The sequence below is a fragment of the Gadus chalcogrammus genome, chromosome 3, assembly GCF_026213295.1.
Source record: "Gadus chalcogrammus isolate NIFS_2021 chromosome 3, NIFS_Gcha_1.0, whole genome shotgun sequence".
Taxonomy (NCBI): domain Eukaryota; kingdom Metazoa; phylum Chordata; class Actinopteri; order Gadiformes; family Gadidae; genus Gadus; species Gadus chalcogrammus.
The window spans coordinates 15,742,804-15,763,319 of record NC_079414.1 but is presented as its reverse complement, the minus strand read 5'-3'; the positions used below and the strand labels follow the sequence as shown (position 1 = coordinate 15,763,319).

Genomic DNA, 20,516 nt, shown 5'->3' with positions numbered 1-20,516 from the left:
TGGCAACAAAATACCCATTTAAAAAGGGTTGCCTGTATGCATTTTTTCCTCTGTAATCCAGCTGTATTATATGATTTTCTTTAATTATTTTAAGCTCTGTCATTGTTATAGAAATACAGTTTTTGGCAATCATTGTTGAAGTAAAATGTGTATCTACAGCTGTGTAACTTAAACCTGACTGACACTATTTTTTAATCCATAACTGTTATTCCAGTTTTGTTATTCATTGCTATTAAGACGGTATTGAACATAAGGTTTAAACACACTTCATTACATCTAATTAGTTTATAGCACCAGCTAATGAAGCATGCCCTGCTTGTTCACATCACGCTTGTATTCCACATCAGAGGATTTGTGTCAAAACTGATTACCGTTGCTTATATATAGTCAATATCGTTCAATAAATATTTTAATTGAAATGTTCAGATGGAGAAATCACTGTCTACTGCTAACTGGATGACACAAAAGGCCCCTTTCACTTGCAGACAGTCACACACATGCACACAAGATGTGCATAAACACACAAGCACCTACACCTACAGACAAACGGACATACACACAAACACATAGAGACACACACACACAAACATACAAACAAATACCACACTCATAAAAATACACACGTGCACACACACAAACACACACACACACACACACACACACACACACACACACACACACACACACACACACACAAACACACACCCACACCCAAGCACAGAATCACGTTGCACCCCAAGCCACCACCAACACAGCCAGTGAAGCAGTCTGGGTAGAGAATGTGTGTATTGGTTCTCGTGACAACCACAGGCTGAGCACTAATTATCCATAAGGGACTATTGATAATGAGCAATTGAACATGTGACTCAACTGTGCTTCCCCCGGGATGGACGTCTCATCCAGGCAGTCAATGTCGCAGCTCTGGGAGAAAGTCTGTTTGATCAGTGGAATAAACAACCGCTTTTTTTTCCTTGTTCAGATGTAATTTCTACTTTATTATTTTACATTTTTAGAATCTAAAAAAAATAACTGCAAAACATCTGAAATAGTTTGGTTGCCATGAAACTGAGAATTTAAATAGAAAAACTAGACTCTCAAGGCCAAGTCATATTGGAACTTGTCAATAGCACCATCATCATCATCAGCATCACGATCATCACCATTTATATCAGATCCCATCATCAAATAACGCATGGATGAGTTTAAAATACATTCTGACGCTCCTTTGTCTTTTAGAGAATGCGTTGCTGCTGAATAAAAAAGAAAAAAATAATTTAAAAAATGATGATGATAAAATAATTATATAGAAACTTATATGAACTACGGCCTTTCCGTGACTCCATAGCATTTGCTCTGGTGGATCAATGTCCCATGTCCTCTTACTCGGCCGCTGCCCGTGGGAAATATGAACTTAAACACAGCCCTAGCACCACCTTTCTTTACCCTTTTACCGTTAAAGGACAGCTTCTCAGGCCGAGCCCAGGGGAAATAGTCAGACTCTTCCTTCTCACAATCCTCTTTGGGGGCTGACCACTGGCGGGGGGTGCATGAGGAAGTGTGGTCCCTCAACTCGTGCACAAAAACAGTGCAATCAAGCACACATGCACATAGATACACACATACACACACACACACACGCACATAATGGCGATGAAAAAGCAGCAGCGTTTTGAGCACAGAGCCCCAGGAAGAGAAAGCCTTGCGTGGATCAATTCCTCCTTTATGAGAGCTCCTGTCTGCTGAGGATAGCAGCAGAAGGTCATCAGATGGGAGTCAAGCAGCGGTCAGCCGCGTCACAGCCCTCGCACACGAGCACAAGCACTTGCACAAGGGGGGCATGATGTGCTTGTGCACACTGGGGTCTGTATGTTTGTGTTGTTTGGGAGGGTTGGGGACGAGGGGAATAAGGTGTGTGTGTTTGTTTGAGTGTGTGGTTTGGGAGGTGGTGGGTGGGGGACATTGCAGTACTTTGTGTAAAGTAGTCATGGTGGTTCATATTCTATGATAGTAAATTATGTACATATGACATAAGGGCTTCCGAGGGGCTGTTGAAGAGGGGAGCAGGAAGGGAGGAAGAGGGAGATGTACAGTCAATGGCTCCTTTGTCCCAGGGTTCTGTATTAGGCCTGCAAACATGGTGAATCAGATGATTCTTGCTTGGGGTCAAGAGCAGCTGATAAAACACACTGTGAGTGATACGCTTGTCTAACCCCTCCGGATAGCGCAATTTATATACAAACCTACGTTTAGAATTCAAAGTGTGTAGGCCTATTTGGTACCACCCAGAATTTAAATTGAGCATGAGAAAACTGTTATGTTGAAAACTCCCCATCTCTACTAAGAACAGTAAAAAGAAAATCAAAAAAACTATTTATTCTCATTCAAGGGAGTAATGCCATGGCTCGTAACATAAATAGAGTAATTACGGCGCTACAAAGCGACGTGTGATGTGTTCAAAGACTCGTTGCCTGCGTGTCGGGGCCTGTCTCGTGTCCCTGCAGGAGCGACACTCAACTAAATGCCGTTTAAGTCTGACACGTCCCCTGACTGACAGTTGTACCCCCGCCGTGTCTCCTAAAACCCAAGAACATGTGTGACTCTTTAGTGTCTATTGTCGTCTCCTGCGGCTCACAGGTTTCCTCGCTTCTCCTAGCATCAAAGCTAACGCTAAGCTGTGTTAACCATCCCTCCTTAGCAGAGGTGGCAGGCGGGGAACGTACCGTGTGCTCTCCGAATTCTCTACGGAGGGGAATGTGTGTGGTTTTCTATCCATCTATCTTTCTCTCTGTACGTGTGTGTCTCTCTCACTCTCTCTCCCCATCTGTATATGTGTCTGAATGTCTCGCTCTCTCTCTCTCTCTCTCTCTGCCTGTGTGTGTTTCTCTCTCTCTCTCTCTCTCTCTCTCTCTCTCCCTCTTGTGCTGTGATGTACCTTCCTGGCTGTCAGGATCGGCCCGGGAGGACTTGTCGTTTGGTGGTTGCATTTTTCATGCAGGTATATTTGCATGAGGGGGAGGCTGCAGTGTCGCCCGCCCTCCATGTTGATTAAATGCTGCGTGTGTACTGAAGGAGTGCTGGCTCGTCTTGAAGTGCGACAAGCACTCTCATCGGGACCGTCACCGCGAGAAGCCCTCACGCGCTTCGCGAGGGGGCTGGCAGTTTTTGTTATATTGGGAGGGGGTGGGGGGGGTAGAATTACTCTTGAGGGACACAAGACATCAAACAAGAAGCTGTGTTGGTTGCTGGAGTCTCAGGAGCATTTTAGGCCAAGGCAACTTATATTAATAGTGTGCAGTTCCCTCTGCAACTATTTGTTCAGAATGTGTCCTCGGTAGGTGATGAAATAAAAATGGAGAAGAGACTCACTCACAGTTAATTCACTGCTGACTAAATCCACTTCGCTAATGAGTTACATCAAGCTACCGCAGTTTTCTTCAGAGTTCATACCTTCGGATACATATTTGCGGATACATTGTATTTTCCCCAAGGAGTCTGTTGACATGACTTTTCCCGCAGCTCATAAATAACAGACCACAGCATGTCCGTGTTGTGAATACAGGCTAAAAATACCTGTTGACCTTTGTTTAGTGGCGAAGTCCCCAGTGTCTTTTCGTTTAAGGTCTGTAGGCTATACCTTTCTTCTGGAGTCACTTCAACGTTATGTGTTGTACAGTGACTCTTGACATATACATGCTAAGTAACCAACTATTTTATAACCTCATTTTTTAAAAAACATTAAACAAATACTGTGTGCACACATCAGTGAATTGAGCAGGGTCAATTCCCTTCGATAGCACACACACACACACACACACACACACACACACACACACACACACACACACACACACACACACACACACACACACACTCACACACACACACACACACACACACACACACACACACACACACACACACACACACACACACACACACACACACACACACACACACACACACACACACACACACACACAAAAACTGGCACACAAACTTTGTCAACATTGAACAGTTGACAAAAATGACATATATCAAACATATAATTACATTGTCCTCTTAATCTAGACCATTCTATGATATTACAGTTCATACAAATAATACATCAGAGCACCTGCTTTGCAGTAAAAAAGACAAGCAATATCCACTGGCAGATAAAAGACAACGACCACAACCAAATGATCACAGAGTTTAAATTACAGTTTTTCTCAGTCGCTTTGGTACATTTCTCGGATCAGAATTGAAATTCTAAAAACTACCTGTTCAATCTTCACATCATTGCGTCACTTGTGCACATCAAAAAAGCAGTTTCTCATTTCTTTGAACACGTTGCAAATGCTTTGGTCCATTCATGCAAATGATTATGGACAATTCCTTCCTACATTATCAATTGCTTACGTCATGTTGATCAAAATGTATTGTAATGGGTCTCTATTGAATAGTCTCACCCCCACAACATTTAGGCATTAGTTCATTGCATAAGTCTTTGCAAAATGGTTGAACAAGTTGTCATAATATGTCAAGCATATTTCTATACATTTCCATTAGACCTTTTTGTCTAAATCTGTCCTGAATTGGTCGTTTGCCTCCAGGTGAATCTTGACTTTATCTAATGAAGGGAAATGTTTGATGCATTAGATCAACCAACGATCAACCAGTTTACTGAAATAGCTCAAAGGTGGATCTCAAGAAGGTATTTGTGTAATGTGGATGAGAATTTGTGGCCCAACAGACAGGAACGTCAGGGGGTGTAAGAAGACAGCACTGTAATTCCTACAGCACTGCATGGACAGTTTTCCCTGGGGAAATTGTACTATGTTCACATTTCTAGTTTCTTCTTGTTTTTTTGTTTTTTTGTTTGTGCTATGCAGTGCTGTCTTTTCCTTTCTGTGTCGTATTGACATGGTCTGTCAACAAATTACAGTACAAACAGTAAAAGTGTAAATGTAATTTTTGATCAGTCTCTTGTAATCAATCTCCCACATACACTAATGTGTAACTTACAATTTACAATAATTGTCTTCAAACCTTTAGCCATAGTTTACATAAGAACATCCCTCCAGAGTACACGGTTATATTGACAACATGACTAAGCAATTTGACTGTCTTATCCGTAGACAATGACACAAGGACTTGTCATTCTGATGGCACTGACATGTTCATTGAAACAGATATTTACTTTTGAGAGATGAACTAAGGATTTTGAGCAAGAACTGGCTTTTCAGGTAATCCATGGTGTTTTGCTATTTGAACGCATTGTTTTGAGAAATGCGCAAATTTCAATCCTGATCTGAGAAATGTATAAAGCGACTGAGAAAAACTGTAAGCCATAGTTTACATCAGAACATCCCTCCAGAGTACACTGTTATATTGACAACATGACTAAGCAATTTGACTGTCTTATCCATACACAATGACACAAGGACTTTTCATTCTGATGGCATGCATGTTCATTGATACAGATATTTACTTTTGAGATATGAACTAAGGAATTTGAGCAAGCGACTTGCTTTTGCAGGTAATATGGTGTTTTGCTATTTGTACGAATTGTTTTGAGAAATGCATTTACTGGTTTGCAAATGTTGAGAATGATTCGAGAAATGTACCAAAGTGACTGAGAAAAACTGTAATAGAAATGGCTTATGAAAATCTCAATTATTACTAGGAAGCCTGTTGAAAGAGTAGTAGATGAAAGAGATGGAGGGTTTACTGGTGTGTGTGTGTGTGTGTGTGTGTGTGTGTGTGTGTGTGTGTGTGTGTGTGTGTGTGTGTGTGTGTGTGTGTGTGTGTGTGTGTGTGTGTGTGTGTGTGTGCTTGTGTGTGTGTGTGTGTGTGTGTGTGTGTGTGTGTGTGTGTGTGTGTGTGTGTGTGTGTTGTGTTTTTAACATGTTCTCACATCATTTTTTTTATCAGTTATAGTGAAGTGCACACTCAAACTCTTAACCCACAGGGATGCTGTGGAGTTTTCTGCCTGAACATGGTGGAACAAGCTGGTCAACAATACGTATATTGTAATGGGGAATATTATGATTGTGATATCTAGAGAGATATCTAGATAGACAGTAAGATATCAAGATAGATATATGATAGAGTGATGGATGGATAGATAGATAGATAGATAGATAGATAGATAGATAGATAGATAGATAGATAGATAGATAGATAGATAGATAGATAGATAGATAGATAGATAGATAGATAGATAGAGATAGATAGATAGATAGATAGATAGATAGATCGATCGATCGATAGATAGATAGATAGATAGATAGATAGATAGATAGATAGATAGATAGATCGATCGATCGATCGATCGATCGATCGATCGATCGATCGATCGATCGATCGATAGATAGATAGATAGATAGATAGATAGATAGATAGATCGATAGATAGATAGATAGATAGATCGATAGATAGATAGATAGATAGATAAAGAGATAGATAGTGAGCAAGAGAGTTATCTAGACAGACAAACAGACAGAAAGACAGACAGACGGACAGACAGACATATGGAGAGATAGACAGACATATGGAGAGATAGACAGACAGAAAGATACAGAGAGATAGAGAAAAAACTATGGGGGATTTCATGACCCACTATCATTCGATTCGTATGCAACAATGATAGAGGTGGCAGGTTGAGGGATAATTCATAACATCTGCCTCCTGCTACTCGTTCCAACATGCAGACAGGCACACGGCATTCAGGGATTTGCCTAAAGTGTGTTGATTTGTCTATATATCTGTCTGTCTGTTTCAGAGGGAGAAGATAAACAAGGGAACACATTTTCTTAAATTCTCTCCTCCAGGTTAGGCCTGAGATAAGATTAGCCATTCCAATTCTTTTTTACATTTTCAATGTTGCAGTTTCTTTGCTCAACAGATGTTACAGAAATGACTTGAGTGATTGGGAGAATAATAATTGTATCAGGAAACGTTTAATTAATTAATTCGTTAATTCGTTTTAAACCTCAACAGCTTGAGGTTTACATTTTAAATGAAGCCGTCCATATTTTAGGAATATAATTTTAATGACTATTTTCTTCAGAGAAAATATTAATGCACACAATAAGTAGGCCTATCAAACATAGGACGTATGATTTATTCTGTAAACATTCACTTAATAAACACTCAATTACTATGTAAGATTTAAAGAGTTCAAAAACAATTATAAGAATGCCTGTGAATATTCATTTTGGATTGTTTTTCATCTTATCTGAACAGAACTTCCTTTTGAATTCTCAAGGGACTGAAAAAGACTACATCGCAAATCACTGGTCGATGCCGTATGCCGTGATAACTGTTGAGAAACGACGTAAAAAGAAATGACGTATGCTACGGAAGCAGCAAACGGAAACAGCGGGCTTGTTTGAAAACAGAACGCTTCTCTGTAGCTAATGACAACGGGATAAACCACTACTAATGAACCATGCATTGCGTTAGTTGTTATTAAACTTTACTCATGTACGAGAAAGGACAACGTCTATAGTAACCACATGTTGTATCACGACATGGCGGTTTTCAAAACATTGACTAAAATAGATTGCTGTCAACAACTTAAAGTGTTTAAATGTGTAATAAATTGGTAGCTACACGCTAACCTTAGTAAGCTGCGATTTGTATGGTTGTTTTCCTGGTTGCTTAATGACTAGCAGGCTGTCTTGATAGGTAAGCGACCTCTACTGTATGCATTATTATCATCACAATCACGTCGACTTCCAGACGTTAAATCTACTAGGAATTCAAAGCCCAAACTCTGTACAATTCTGTCACAGCCACATACAAGCAAATGTTCCAAGCTCCCAAGCAAGATTGCATTGACAATGTCTTACTGTATATAATGACACCTGTTTATGCATATTCAAAACAACCGGAACATTTATCTTGATAAACACGTGATTAAACTACCAACAATTCCAATATTGCTGTCTTTCCTTTAGCTGCAATGGATCCCAACAGCATCGAGCTTTTGGAGGCGCAGGTGAAGACTCTATCGGACGAGTTAATGCAGTGCCAGGTATTTCGTTATGTCTTTTTCAGCAATATTGCAGTATCGCCCAAATAAGCACGTTATAAGCTTTGTACACCTGTTGGATGTTTTCTTATGCTGCTCAAAATCGCCCCAAGTTTTAGGGGCGATCTCGTTTCATTAACAAACATCAGTCAGCTACACTGAGATAGAGGGAGAGAGAGAGTGTGAGAGATGGTGGGGATCATGTACGTGTTATAACGACTTTCGTCTTTCAGTCTCAGTCACATTTTCTGATTCATATGCTGTCCTTGCCGGTTCACCACCAGGTGGTGCCTTAAAACATGAGTGTATTCACCCCAATCTACTATAAATGATTATGTCAGAGTTTGGTATTTAAGCCATTTGGATAACCAATGTGTATGATACTGTGCTATACAAATACATTTGACATTTGCTTTGACTTGAGTTTCTCAACAAGTCAGGTAAACTATATCACCATGTCATTTTGGGTTGTAGCCTAAATGAAATAGATAATGAAAGAAAATAGCATAGCATTGTCCTCTGGTGTTACAGTCACTACAAGGCTTGGGTGGCTACATCATTCAATATTTATTAATAAACAGTTTGTCAGCAGCATAGTATTACAGAAAGAACAGGAGCTAGGTTGTATTGAAGCAAACCTTCCATCAGTAATACAACTTAAAGGAGCTCCAAGTGATTATTTTATGATTTACCAAGTTCCTTAATAGGTTAATTACATTATGTAGGATCGCTCACTCAGGATTGAATTTAGTGGGAGAGGAGGGCACCAGCTCAATAGCAGGTGCTTTAGAACAAAATAATATATATATTTTGCTTGTCATATACCCCAGAAGGGCCTCAAAAGCACAATTGAAAAAAGGTTGAACCTCTGTGAAAGATAGTTTGGATTCAGAAAATCTTGTATTAACCTTAACCACCTTACGGTGACTATTTTTCAAGTAAGGGCTTGTATTATTTAGAAGATTTTCAGGAGTTTATGAATGTTCTTAATTGCATTGCTTGGTTGATATAAGATCACTGCTTTCTATACACACTGAATGGCACTACCTAAGTACATCAATAGACACTACAAATAGCTTAGGTATAAACTTTCCTACTTTAACTTTATTCTTTTTTTTGTAAGACTTTAAAAGGATTTCTCATAAACGTTACTGTATACATCGTTTTGCATTGATTTGGACATATCTTGACATGAGTGTAACAATTATGCTTCCAAAACTAAACATGAAATATGCATGCCTTTTTGGTTATTATAATTTATTGGACATTTGACTTTGGACAATAGCTTCCTGCCATTGAATAAAGTCAAAATTAAACTTGAGCAAAAAAATGCAAATGGCGAAATGTCTGTTGCTGTAAACAGCGAAGCGCAGAGTGTGTTTCATCTGATGCTCCGTTCAGTAAGGAGACGTAATGCTTGGCTTAACGCACAGCAGGGGCGAAGCTCTCTCTCTGCGTTGGCTGCAGAGTCATGTGCCATCTCTGATTGAGTTGACACGGTGAGCCGCGGCTGGTGGTCCCGATGGCAGGGAAAGCATGCGTGATCCTCTTCATCTAACGGGGGACCCTGGGTTAGCCGAGTGCCCCCGCAAAATTACAGGCAATTGAGTGCCATTGATGTCTCAAAGTCCCTGGCACGCACGTACATCAGGACGGCCATTAACTACAAAGAGGTCCGCCAGTCAGCCAGAAAATGTTCCTACTAGACCATGCTAATTTTATTAATACGTGGCTGAACTCCAGCGCCTCGCTTTGGTATGTTTAGCCCATGGTGTTTCGATGTCTGGATTGGAATTATGCTGAATAATTCAGGGATCATCAAACACCCGTCCGACACATCTTTTTAAATACACATATGACATGGGCCCTTGATGATCGTCCTTACTTTACGGTGGTCTGTAACAGATTTAATGGCTACATCAAACTCAGCACAGGGAGAGACCTATTTGAAGTCGGCCATCTTGTTCACTTCATCGTTAGCCACACTGGCAACGCCTGGTGGTTGATTTGGTGCGATCTTTGTGCCCCCCCCCCCCAAACTTACCCCACACTTCATAAACAGACACCCCCGCTCCCTCCACTTTATATGTTCAGCCCATGGTCTTATCAAGGTCTGCCTTTGCCATTTAGTAAATAATTGATTAGACACTTTTGAATGGTGGTTTGAACATTGAAGTACTAATTAGAGACCAGTAGATTCCAGTGGGAGGGATGACTTTTATCTTATGATGATGTGAACATAATTCATCAGATAATTTTATATTAAGTCGATTTGGTATAATTCTGTCTTTTAATGTCAGAAAATGTAGTTTTTAGATGTTCCTCATTAAATGTAATGTAGCTTAAAAATGTTGGAAGAGCCAGCGAGACAATTTGAATTGGAAATGTGTCCGGGGCTGGCTGGGCTCTGCTTGAAGATGGCTCTCTCTCTCTATCCGTCTCTCCGTCTCTCTCTCTCTCTCTCTCTCTCTCTCTCTCTCTCTCTCTCTCTCTCTCTCTCTCTCTCTCTCTCTCTCTCTCTCTCTCTCTCTCTCTCTCTCTCTCTCTCTCTCTCTCTCTCTCTCTCTCTCTCTCTCTCTCTCTCTCTCTCTCTCTCTCTCTCTCTCTCTCTCTGTCATCAGTTTTCTGTTTCTTTGGGGCTAGTTACTTTGTAGCTTCAGTGTAAAATCCATCCACCAGCGAGTGCCTTTTTATTAATAAACAAATCGCTAGCCCCACTGCAGTGTTTTGATTTAGATTCCGGCGCAATCCCCTCGGTCATGAATAGTGCATAATGACAAGTGTCAATGCTCGCTCCCCTTGAGTCGAAGGTCACATCACGGGGAGACGGAGCTTTCCGTTCAGACGGCGCCATGATTAGAGCGGGCAGGCCTGATCAAAAACAATTTTTGTACCCTATATTTAAATTATTGATTAGCCCCCCCTATGTCTTGTATGCTTAACTCATACAGAATCCCACTGAATTATTTGTGTTTCATTAGGACCCGGCCAAGATATGGATGTGAGTGAAGTTTGCAGTTGGGTCTCATGTCATTTTTTGGGGGGGAATTTTGGTCTTCTTGCTTCATGAATACACAAATGACATATCAAAATATACAACACATGACTTATGCAAAAGGAATTAAGTTTAGATTTCATATCAATGGACGACGTTGTAGCTCATGTAACTCATACTCATGTCAACACCTCATCCACAGGCCGACAAGGAGTTTGTGTGGTCGTTATGGAAACGCCTGCAAGTGGCCAATCCGGACCTGACCCAGGCAGTCAGTTTGGTCGTGGAGCGGTAAGTAGATTCCCTGTTTCAATTTGCAAACTTTGAAACACTCGCCAACTGAAAAAACAAAAACGGGTGTTATCTTCTAAGTCAGGGAAATATGTGCGAAAGTAACCCAAGGGTAGGTTTAAGGCACCTTGGCCGTCCTGCTGGGGATAGGAAGGGAATCTGCCGCAGATGCTTATTTAAGCCCTGTTATCCAGGTCTAGCGGTTCACCCACGGAAACCTTTTTTTTTTTCATAGCAAAAAAAAAAGCCCACCCTTCCCCTGGCTCGCCGCTCTGAGCACTCTAAACACTCCTGCCAGAAGTCTTATCCTTATCGGATAGATGCTGAGCTTTAATATGACCCCGTTAAAAAACGTGTCTAAGCTATGCCGCGTACAGTGGCCTGGGAACTTTCACTGGAGAGAGGAGGCAGCCATTGACGCAAGCTGGTCGATTTTTGGACCAATTTGTGCTACATTTCTCCCACATTGTCATATTATTTGGTGGGGTTTGAATTTGGTTTGTGTCTTTGATTCAAAGTTGCAGTTCTATTTTATATTGTGTGTGTGAAAATCGGGAAGCCATTGCTTTAGAAACCAATGAAGCCTCGCTATGGTAGCTTTAACTTTTAGGATGTTTGGAGTTTCAATTGTGCTTTTGAGGCCCTTCTGGGGTAAGCTACAATTGTAAGCTAAACACGCTGCAACGGTCTTATTGTCTGATGTATGCTCCCATGCACCTGTGTTGCTTTTCTGTGTGTGTGATAGCTACCTCCAGTGTGCCTGTTGTTGTGCATCGTCTGCCACACTTGGGGAATACCGACATGGTAATAGCAAGCTCTGGTCCCCACTTGGGAATCTCTCCATACACCACCTCTGCCTCCACCCCCGCCCTAGCCCAGGTCTTCAGTTACACTGCTTGGTTTGTCGGTTGCTCGGGACACGGTGAACACAGCCCCGATGAGGTACAAGGTGTAGCTGGAGGCCGATGTGGGATCCTGCTTGCTACAGGGAACCCAGATACCTACTCCACCATCTCTAGGGGGGGAGGGATGATCAGAAGCCAAGCAAAGGGAGAGGGGGAGAGGAGAGCAGTCGAAACAGAGGAGTAGAAATGGAGCGATGAGCGGAAGAAAACTGGATGGGCCCAAGGGGGGGGGTTCTTCATCAGTTGAAACAAACGGGTCCCCAATTGCTTTTTTCCTTTGGTCTCGTCTCCTGGCGCGATGAGCACCGAGGACTTAGGAAAAATCAGCGTATGCTACATAAAACAAACAAAGCAAGCCTCCCAAAGGTACATGATTACATTCTTGAAGGAAGTGTACATTTGCACATTTCGCTTCAGGTGTAAGTCTGCAGCAGGTAACCCTGGTGTATAAATAATATCGGATACAATAGTTGTCGGTGTTCGAGTATATAGTGAATGTCGGTTAAATAAGTATTCATGAGGGCAAGAATACTGAACTTTGGTGTTTAAAATGATTGATAGGGCTGAACAATGGCACCCTAGTTGTACCTGTTGATAGACAGATTCATACATTTACTCGTGCAAACAACGGCCTGTTGTCATTAAACTATACTTTGCATTACGGTCTGTTGTGGTAAAACATTTATTTTCAAACCCTTATAATTGAATTATGAATACCCTTTGGATTCTTGTTGTTAACATGGTGTATTTAGAGTTGTTAATTGGTGCTGACACATTCTTCATTACAGTAAAATAAAACAAGCTGGCTGGGCATTCTAGCGGAGTATAACACGCCATACATAACAACATCAGAGAAATAGTGTGGAACACACACACACACACACACACACACACACACACACACACACACACACACACACACACACACACACACACACAACAAGCGCAACCTGAGGGTTATGCTTATGTACATAAGCATAACCCATCAGGTTATGCTTATGTGGATGACTGAATTTGTTTATATCTTTTTTTCCCCCTTCTCTACAGCGAGAAGCAAAAGGGTGAGATGAAGGACAGAAAGGTACTAGAGATTCTGCAGACCAAAGACTACAAGATTCAGGAATTGGAACAGGTAGGTGGTACAATATAATGTGGTGTGTCACACGTCTGGATGTGATCTTGTTGGTGGAAGTCTTTAACGTCTTTACGGGGCCGACAGAAGGCTTTATTATGGGTTTAACCTGCTGTATGCCATACAGCGAAGAAACACCAAAGATAAATTGCCGTACAATCACATATGTCTGAACTTTATCGGGACCCACCTGTGGAGCTGCTTTCAACCAACCAAATATTTTGTGGTGTAAAATAGGCAAACTCGTTTTCACATTTAAAAAAGTGAGATAATTAGCATGGCATGAAGAACCATGGCATGTGGGCATGCATATGTTTTATTTTTTATGAAAAAAAACGAAACATTAACGGTGAGCAACCAAACCTGCGTACCGCCTTGTCAAGTGCTGCCCCTGCTGTGAGAGATAACCGCTTGAACCAATGCAAACGTGTTCGAGTTTAAACGCTTCGCCACAGTGACAGTGATTTTTAGGGCACGTTTTTTTCTTCACTTTCCCCATCAGTATTTTCCTTCCTTCCTGTTTGAATGTCTCGTTAAGTTTAACGTCCACATGTACTTTCATTTTATGTTCAGTGTTTATCTTCCTTGCTGATCTCCAGAAAATATTATAACAAGGTTAAAAAGAGCATTGTTTTTAGTGGGCCCCAGCTCATTTCGACCCTCTCCATCATCCCTACCCATCTGCAGACAGAGAGATAGAGCCCTGCATTCTACTGCTGCTATGACAGCTAGCCATAATCACATCACTAATGTAATTGACTCAAATCATCGTCCCGTTACAGAGGCATTTGTCAGTCTGCTTCATTAGCGTCTCTATTATCCCACAAATGCTAACGGCCTGTTTATTCTTAATGAGGCGCACAGTAATGCTATCACCGGCTCGCTGACAGTGGCGCACACCATGTGTCTGCCGCACCAGAACATGGGGGCACAGTGTTTATAGTAATCCAATTAAAAATGGCTATCAGGATTACGCTGTGCACTGTGTTAAGAAAACCAACCCCTCCTCCTTCCATATCGGTGACGGATTGAGTCGTTGGTTGGTCTAAGTTGTGAAATTGGGTTAAGTGATCCAATCACATTGTCGTTACAGGAAAAACGACATTCTCATTTAATGTTAACGTATAATTGATGAAGGAATTAGCGTTGTCGAGATCTGTTGTCTATTTACATCTGTCTGCATGTGTTTACTATTTACAATTTCATTACAATGTTACATTTGAGCAGACCCTGTAATCCACAGTGACTTGAGGAACCTGTACTTACATGTGATTTGGTACCTCCCTCAAGGATGCCTACAGCAGCTAGAATATGGACACGGGCATCGATCCCAGTACCTTTTTGGCTGGGAATCAAACAACTTAGCCACTGGAGTCTCCTGACTGTAGTTATTCTCTACATTATAATTTCAAATGTTCATACTCCAGTCGCCAGGAAGTATGAATCTTCCTCATAATCTGAAGTAAAAAATGTGCGGACCATCTGAGAGTAGGAGACCATCTGATGCATTGCCAAATTACCACAACAGCTGTTGTTGTTGTCTTTTCAGCAAACCGCTGCTCCGGTTCTCTTTAAAAGAAACACATGTGTGCGCCACATCATAACTCAGTTGATGACATGAGGGTATATCACGAAGGGGAATACTTCTGCTTTTGTTATGGACCTCAAAGGGGCTCCAAGCAGCAAGGGGTAAAATATTCACATCATCTTCGTGCTTCTCTCTTGCAAGGTCGTCCCTTTCACATCAGTACCGCAAGATCCTCGTATCTGTTATAGTTCCCGCGTATTTGACAAGCTCATTAATGGTGTTAAATCCTGCCTTGTCATCACGCTCACCTATATTCATCATCTCGTCCGCCATTTTGAGCCAAGCGCACCAAATGGTGATTAATTGGTGTTCTTACCCCCCTCTGCTATTGAGACGTGATGGTCCACTGGGTGCGTACACGGGATCTCACACTCCTTAACGTTTCTGCTCTCCAACTTTGATAATCTCTATCCGACTGCTCTTCATTTCCCCCTCATTCTCCCTCTCGCTGCACTCTCTCTCTCTATCTCCTTCCATTCCTCCCATTCTCTTGCATTTTTTTTGCGCCATAATTAGCTTTCATTTTTTTGAACTGCTCTGGGAATTTTCAAATGCTAATCTCTCTGTCCTAGACCTCTTAACTTGGCGAAACCCTCTTCGTCTTTTTCTTTCTTCACTTCATCCTCCCAATTGAACGCGAGTGGGGGTTCAAATTGTTCTTTCCTACCTCATTATCAACGTTTGAATGTGTTTTTCCACCAGCCGGTATAAATCTCTATCAAAGCCCCAGCGCTCCTCGCATGGTGGACCAGTGGTGCTAGAAAGACCGTAAATCCACGATCTGGAGAGATCTGAGTGATTTTCTACCACCCCACCCCCCCTCAATCCCAACACGGCAATTAATTGCATCCCAGAGCACGGCGTTATTGGAGAGCAGGGGGCGAACCCGCAGAAGGCAGCGGATTAACCAGCCAATGCTGGGGCCCGCAGCCGGTACTGGCCCTAAGAGGCCCGCCTCCTCCCACTAAGGCCACAAAACCCCGAGCTGGAAAAAACAGACATTTAAATCGTCGAGTTAGCGCAGAACATCATTATACTAAACAAATGCACAGACAGTGGAATCCCCCCGTGTCCAGTTTGTTATACTAAGATAAACTGAATAATGTTGCATGGAAATCATTGACTATGATGATGATGTTGATGATGAAGAATTTTTAAACTCATCATGGTTCTTCCTTTGTGGCGGGATATAGATACGATTTTGAGAATTTCTTGGGGGGTATTTGGTGGGTATTGTGACAGCGATAAGGCAACACAATTTTAAAGGTCTGCTTTTTGTGCATTAAAATAAAAGAATAATAGGTATACTGCTTCTGAGGATACTCTAACCAACCCTACCCATTCCCTCCCGACAACAAACGCTTCTTAAACTCTAAATTGTGTACATAAGAAAATATCTCAGAAAGCCTTTGTTGCCATTGCAGACAGCATTTCTGAAATTTCTTGAAATTGTGATCCCTCATATTGTGATGTCTTGATGAATTTCTAGCCCTTATGCCTCCTCATTGGCTGTTGTTTTCACCATTGTGAGTTAGAATTAAAGTGTCGAATGACGGCTGGGAAAGCATCTGTAAAGCCGAGGGAAAACTGTGATCACCCACAGGGAGCTGTGTTACAGTCTTTACAGAATCAGAGCACCTGAAGTGTGACCATATGTGGTATTTACATCTAAATATCCAATAGCTATGTAATTAGAAATCCCTTACTGGGTCTAGCTTTATCAGGCACAACATTGCCATTTGAATCTTTCAGGTGTTGATTGAACTTGTAGTTTGTTGCCTAAAAATAGACTAATATTGAAGATCTCTCGGTCTCTGTCTCGCTTTCTCTCTCCCTCTCGCTTTCTCTCTCCCTCTGTCTCTGTCTCTGTCTCTGTCTCTGTCTCTGTCTCCCTCTCTCTCTCTCTCTCCCTCTCTCTCTCTCTGACACACTCTCTCTCTCTCCATAGAGAGTAACAGTGCAGCAACAGGAGGTGAACCTGGTGCAGCAGAGGAAGATGTTGATGGACGAAGAGAGAGCTGCATTAAACAAGGAGATCTCCTCCCTGCAGGAGCGGCTGGCCAGCAACAGTCAGGATATAAAGGTTGGCAGGCAAACTAACATGTTCAACCAGCCACGTACGGTTTGGTATATAATGCAGAACATGGAATGCTGTAATTTATCTTCCTGTCCATTTCCTTTTCGAATTGGACGTTTTTTTCTTTTTGGCACTCCGGATTTATTCCTGCTCCTTCTCATCCTCCTCCTCCTGCTTTTGCTCCTGCCGGTAAAGAAGAGACCGAGTGGAACACGATGGAGGATTAGTACGAGAAAAGAAAAGAATATTGATAACTGCCAGATGAATACTTGATGATGGTTTTGGCGGAGAGGAGAAGTATGTGTGTGAGAGGATGTGGACTCTTCCTAATTACTCTAAGCTGGGACTAGCCTAATGATTAATTTATAAAGGAAGAAGGAAGAGGTCCTTATACAGTCTTGGCACAGAGGGGGGGGGGGGTTCGCAGCGGATACTGGCGGGGGGACATCTTCAAAGGAGACCCGGGGTTGGATCTAATGGGTGTTGTAGCCGATGCGTTTCTCATTAGGAGGCCTGTCATTAAAGCCTTCCGCGTAGACCTGCCTACCTGCGTGAGGCCCCGTGTCTGGCCCTGGCTCCGCGGCACAGGTGACCCTGGCCAATCAGTGGCTCAAGCAACCGGGCCCCCCCCCCCCCCCCCCCCCCCACAGCAGAGCGGCCCCACTGCTTACATATTCATGGAGGCCCCAACGCCATGTGAAGCTGCTTCTTTGTATTCCTCCCTCCCGTTCCTCCGATCACTCTGTTTTTAGGGAGATTGTTTGCGCTGTTTGAGTTTCTGCCTTCTCTCTCTCTCTCTCTCTCTCTCTCTCTCTCTCTCTCTCTCTCTCTCTCTCTCTCTCTCTCTCTCTCTCTCTCTCTCTCGTTCTCGCTCTCTCTATCTCCCTCTCTCTCTCTCTCTCTCTCTCTATCTCTCTCTCTCGCTCTCTCTTGCACTTTCTCTCTCTCTCCTCCCCCCTCCATCGCTATTGTAATTTAATGCCCCGTGACCCTCCTTTCTCTTCCCTTTTATTCACACACACACACACACACACACACACACACACACACACACACACACACACACACACACACACACACACACACACACACACACACACACACACACACACACACACATACTACACCCGTACGTACACACACACATACAAACACAAAACGTGCACACACAAACACACACACACACACACACACACGCACAACCCGCACGTCTTATCCCAGGAAATGAGGGCGCAGCATGCCAGCAGCGAGGAGGAGGCGCGGGGTGCCATGCGGGCTCTGGAGGAGCAGAAGGAGGAGTGGGCCTCACGCTGCGCCGGCCTGCACGCTGACCTGGAGGAGGAGAGGAGACGGGCCTCCCACTGCGACGACCAGAGGGAAGCCACCCGGGCCAGGATCAAGGTACAGACACGGGGAGGAACACACAGACACAATGTCACACAGCGGATCCTTCTTTTCACCTTTGCGATAAAACTACTTTGCCAGCTCAGGATGGCAGACATTGTTGTAGGAACCCACAGAAGCAAGACATGATATAGAATCAAAATACACGTAGGAGGTCATGTAGGGACACACACACACACACACACACACACACACACACACACACACACACACACACACACACACACACACACACACACACACACACACACACACACACACACACACACACACACACACACACACAATGACTCAGAATAAGTTGAGTCCTTATTTCAACTCATATCAAATGAACCAGCTCCAGAGGATGATGCAAAGGAAGTGCATACGTTTAAGATATCCTGTGAAGATGTGAGTTTAGGTGATTTACGATCTTACCAAATGGCCTTCAACCTCGCTCCGCCCACTTCATCCCTCTTCCTCTGATGACTGGAAGACTGCAAAAGCATTCCCTCGTATCTGCAGATCATCACTCCTTGTACCCCTATACACAACGCTAACAACTCTTTCGACCTAAACACTTGGTTGATTAAACCTCCACCGCTTCTGTAGCCACTCTCAATCCTGTGCCAGCGCAGTCCATCCACTGGTCAACTGTTCATAAACAGTATGTCGCTACACTGTGCTACACAACCACGAAATCCCGCGCTCTAACAAAGCTAACCGGCTTCACTACAGGGCTCGACATCGCTAACCAAGTCAGATAGAAGGGCCTGAATAAAATAGGGCGCAGCAGCACTGCTATGCTAACCCCCAACTATCCCATGCACATCAATCACCGTCCGCGCTTCCTTCAGGCGGCCTCACCGCGTGTGTTCTAACAAACCCATCGCTGTGAAAGATGGAGATTGAGTGTCTAGAATATGCAGTGGCTACATCAAATCAGTTGGGCTGAGACGGGAATGATTTGTCAGGGAATGTAACATTTAGAGAAGTTCTGTATATCGGATCGCAGTGCTGGTTTTTATGAGTTGTGTGAGTACTTCTGAGGGAAAAGTGCAATAAGTGCAAAGTTTCAACTACTTCCATGGAGTGGGGGCTAAACCTTGAGTCTGGCCAGAACATAATTTAACACTGGTTAGCTAACATCACTTAGATTATGTGACAGGTCAGGATAAACACAGCAAGGTCCGGGCTCTGCGCTTGTCATTTAGATATTAAGCAGCAGCAGAAAATAGCAAAGAACCAAAGGGAAATAATATTTCTATGTCCACAGACCTATCAGAGCTAACCTTGATTCCCATTCATGTCTAAAACACAGTGCCCCATGAAATCAGTAATGGCTTCTAATCAAGGCTCCGTGTGCACATAGGCATGGCATCAAACACACTTGATTGCTTGCTCTGACGCGCACTGCCTCTCTTGCAATCTTTTCATGTCTTGCCCTCTTTGGAGAAAAAAAAGCCACACAGTCTCATTAATTTACATGTAGGTAGCTCTGGCCCTGTGAAACGGTGTGTGTGTGTTTCTTAATTATGGTGTAACTGGCGGGGTTGAGTTTGTGTGTGTGTGTGTGCTTGATGGCACGCGCCAGGGGAGCTGATCTAAGGCTTACTGCTTAGCATAGCAGAGTGGCTCTTACATTGCGCGACCAGGACTCTTTACCAACTCTTAACTGCAGTCTGTCTCCTCTCCGGTTCCCGTGAGACACACCACATAACCATTATTAAACTGTTATTAAACTGTTATTAAAAGACCACCGCTCATGTCGTGGAAAAAGGAGGGCCACACAAAAAATAAATCCAGTTTACAATTCCCTTTAAGAGGTTGACATGTATTCGCAATGCATGTATTAGAGGTTGGCAATTTCAGATCGCTTAGCCCTTACAGCAAGATGTATGGATGCTTGTTGTGGTCTATGTAGAAATATTATATCTAAGTAAGATATATTGACTTTATTTTTCTATGTAATGCCTAAATGAGTGGTAAGGGTTACATTTCAGAATTACATAGAAAAAAGCAGTAAAGATATTTTACTTAGTTCACAAAGAGCATCCACGCATCTTGAATCAAAGGCGCTTTCTACAAAGCATGTTTGTTGTTGTTGTTTGTTCTCACCGTGTTACAT

The 20,516-nt window shown here is 42.7% G+C and overlaps 1 protein-coding gene across 1 annotated transcript in view; it reads left to right on the top strand.

Moving 5' to 3' along the window:
• Positions 1 to 7,384: 7,384 nt before the first annotated feature.
• cntln (centlein, centrosomal protein) overlaps positions 7,385 to 20,516 on the top strand; it is a 99,537-nt gene continuing 86,405 nt past the window's right edge. Inside the window, exons 1-6 of the mRNA XM_056586250.1 lie at positions 7,385 to 7,671; positions 7,944 to 8,020; positions 11,215 to 11,303; positions 13,256 to 13,340; positions 16,877 to 17,011; positions 18,227 to 18,406. Of these exons, the coding sequence (XP_056442225.1) occupies positions 7,949 to 8,020; positions 11,215 to 11,303; positions 13,256 to 13,340; positions 16,877 to 17,011; positions 18,227 to 18,406 (561 nt within the window). The 5' untranslated portion in view covers positions 7,385 to 7,671; positions 7,944 to 7,948. The remainder of the gene's footprint in view (positions 7,672 to 7,943; positions 8,021 to 11,214; positions 11,304 to 13,255; positions 13,341 to 16,876; positions 17,012 to 18,226; positions 18,407 to 20,516) is intronic.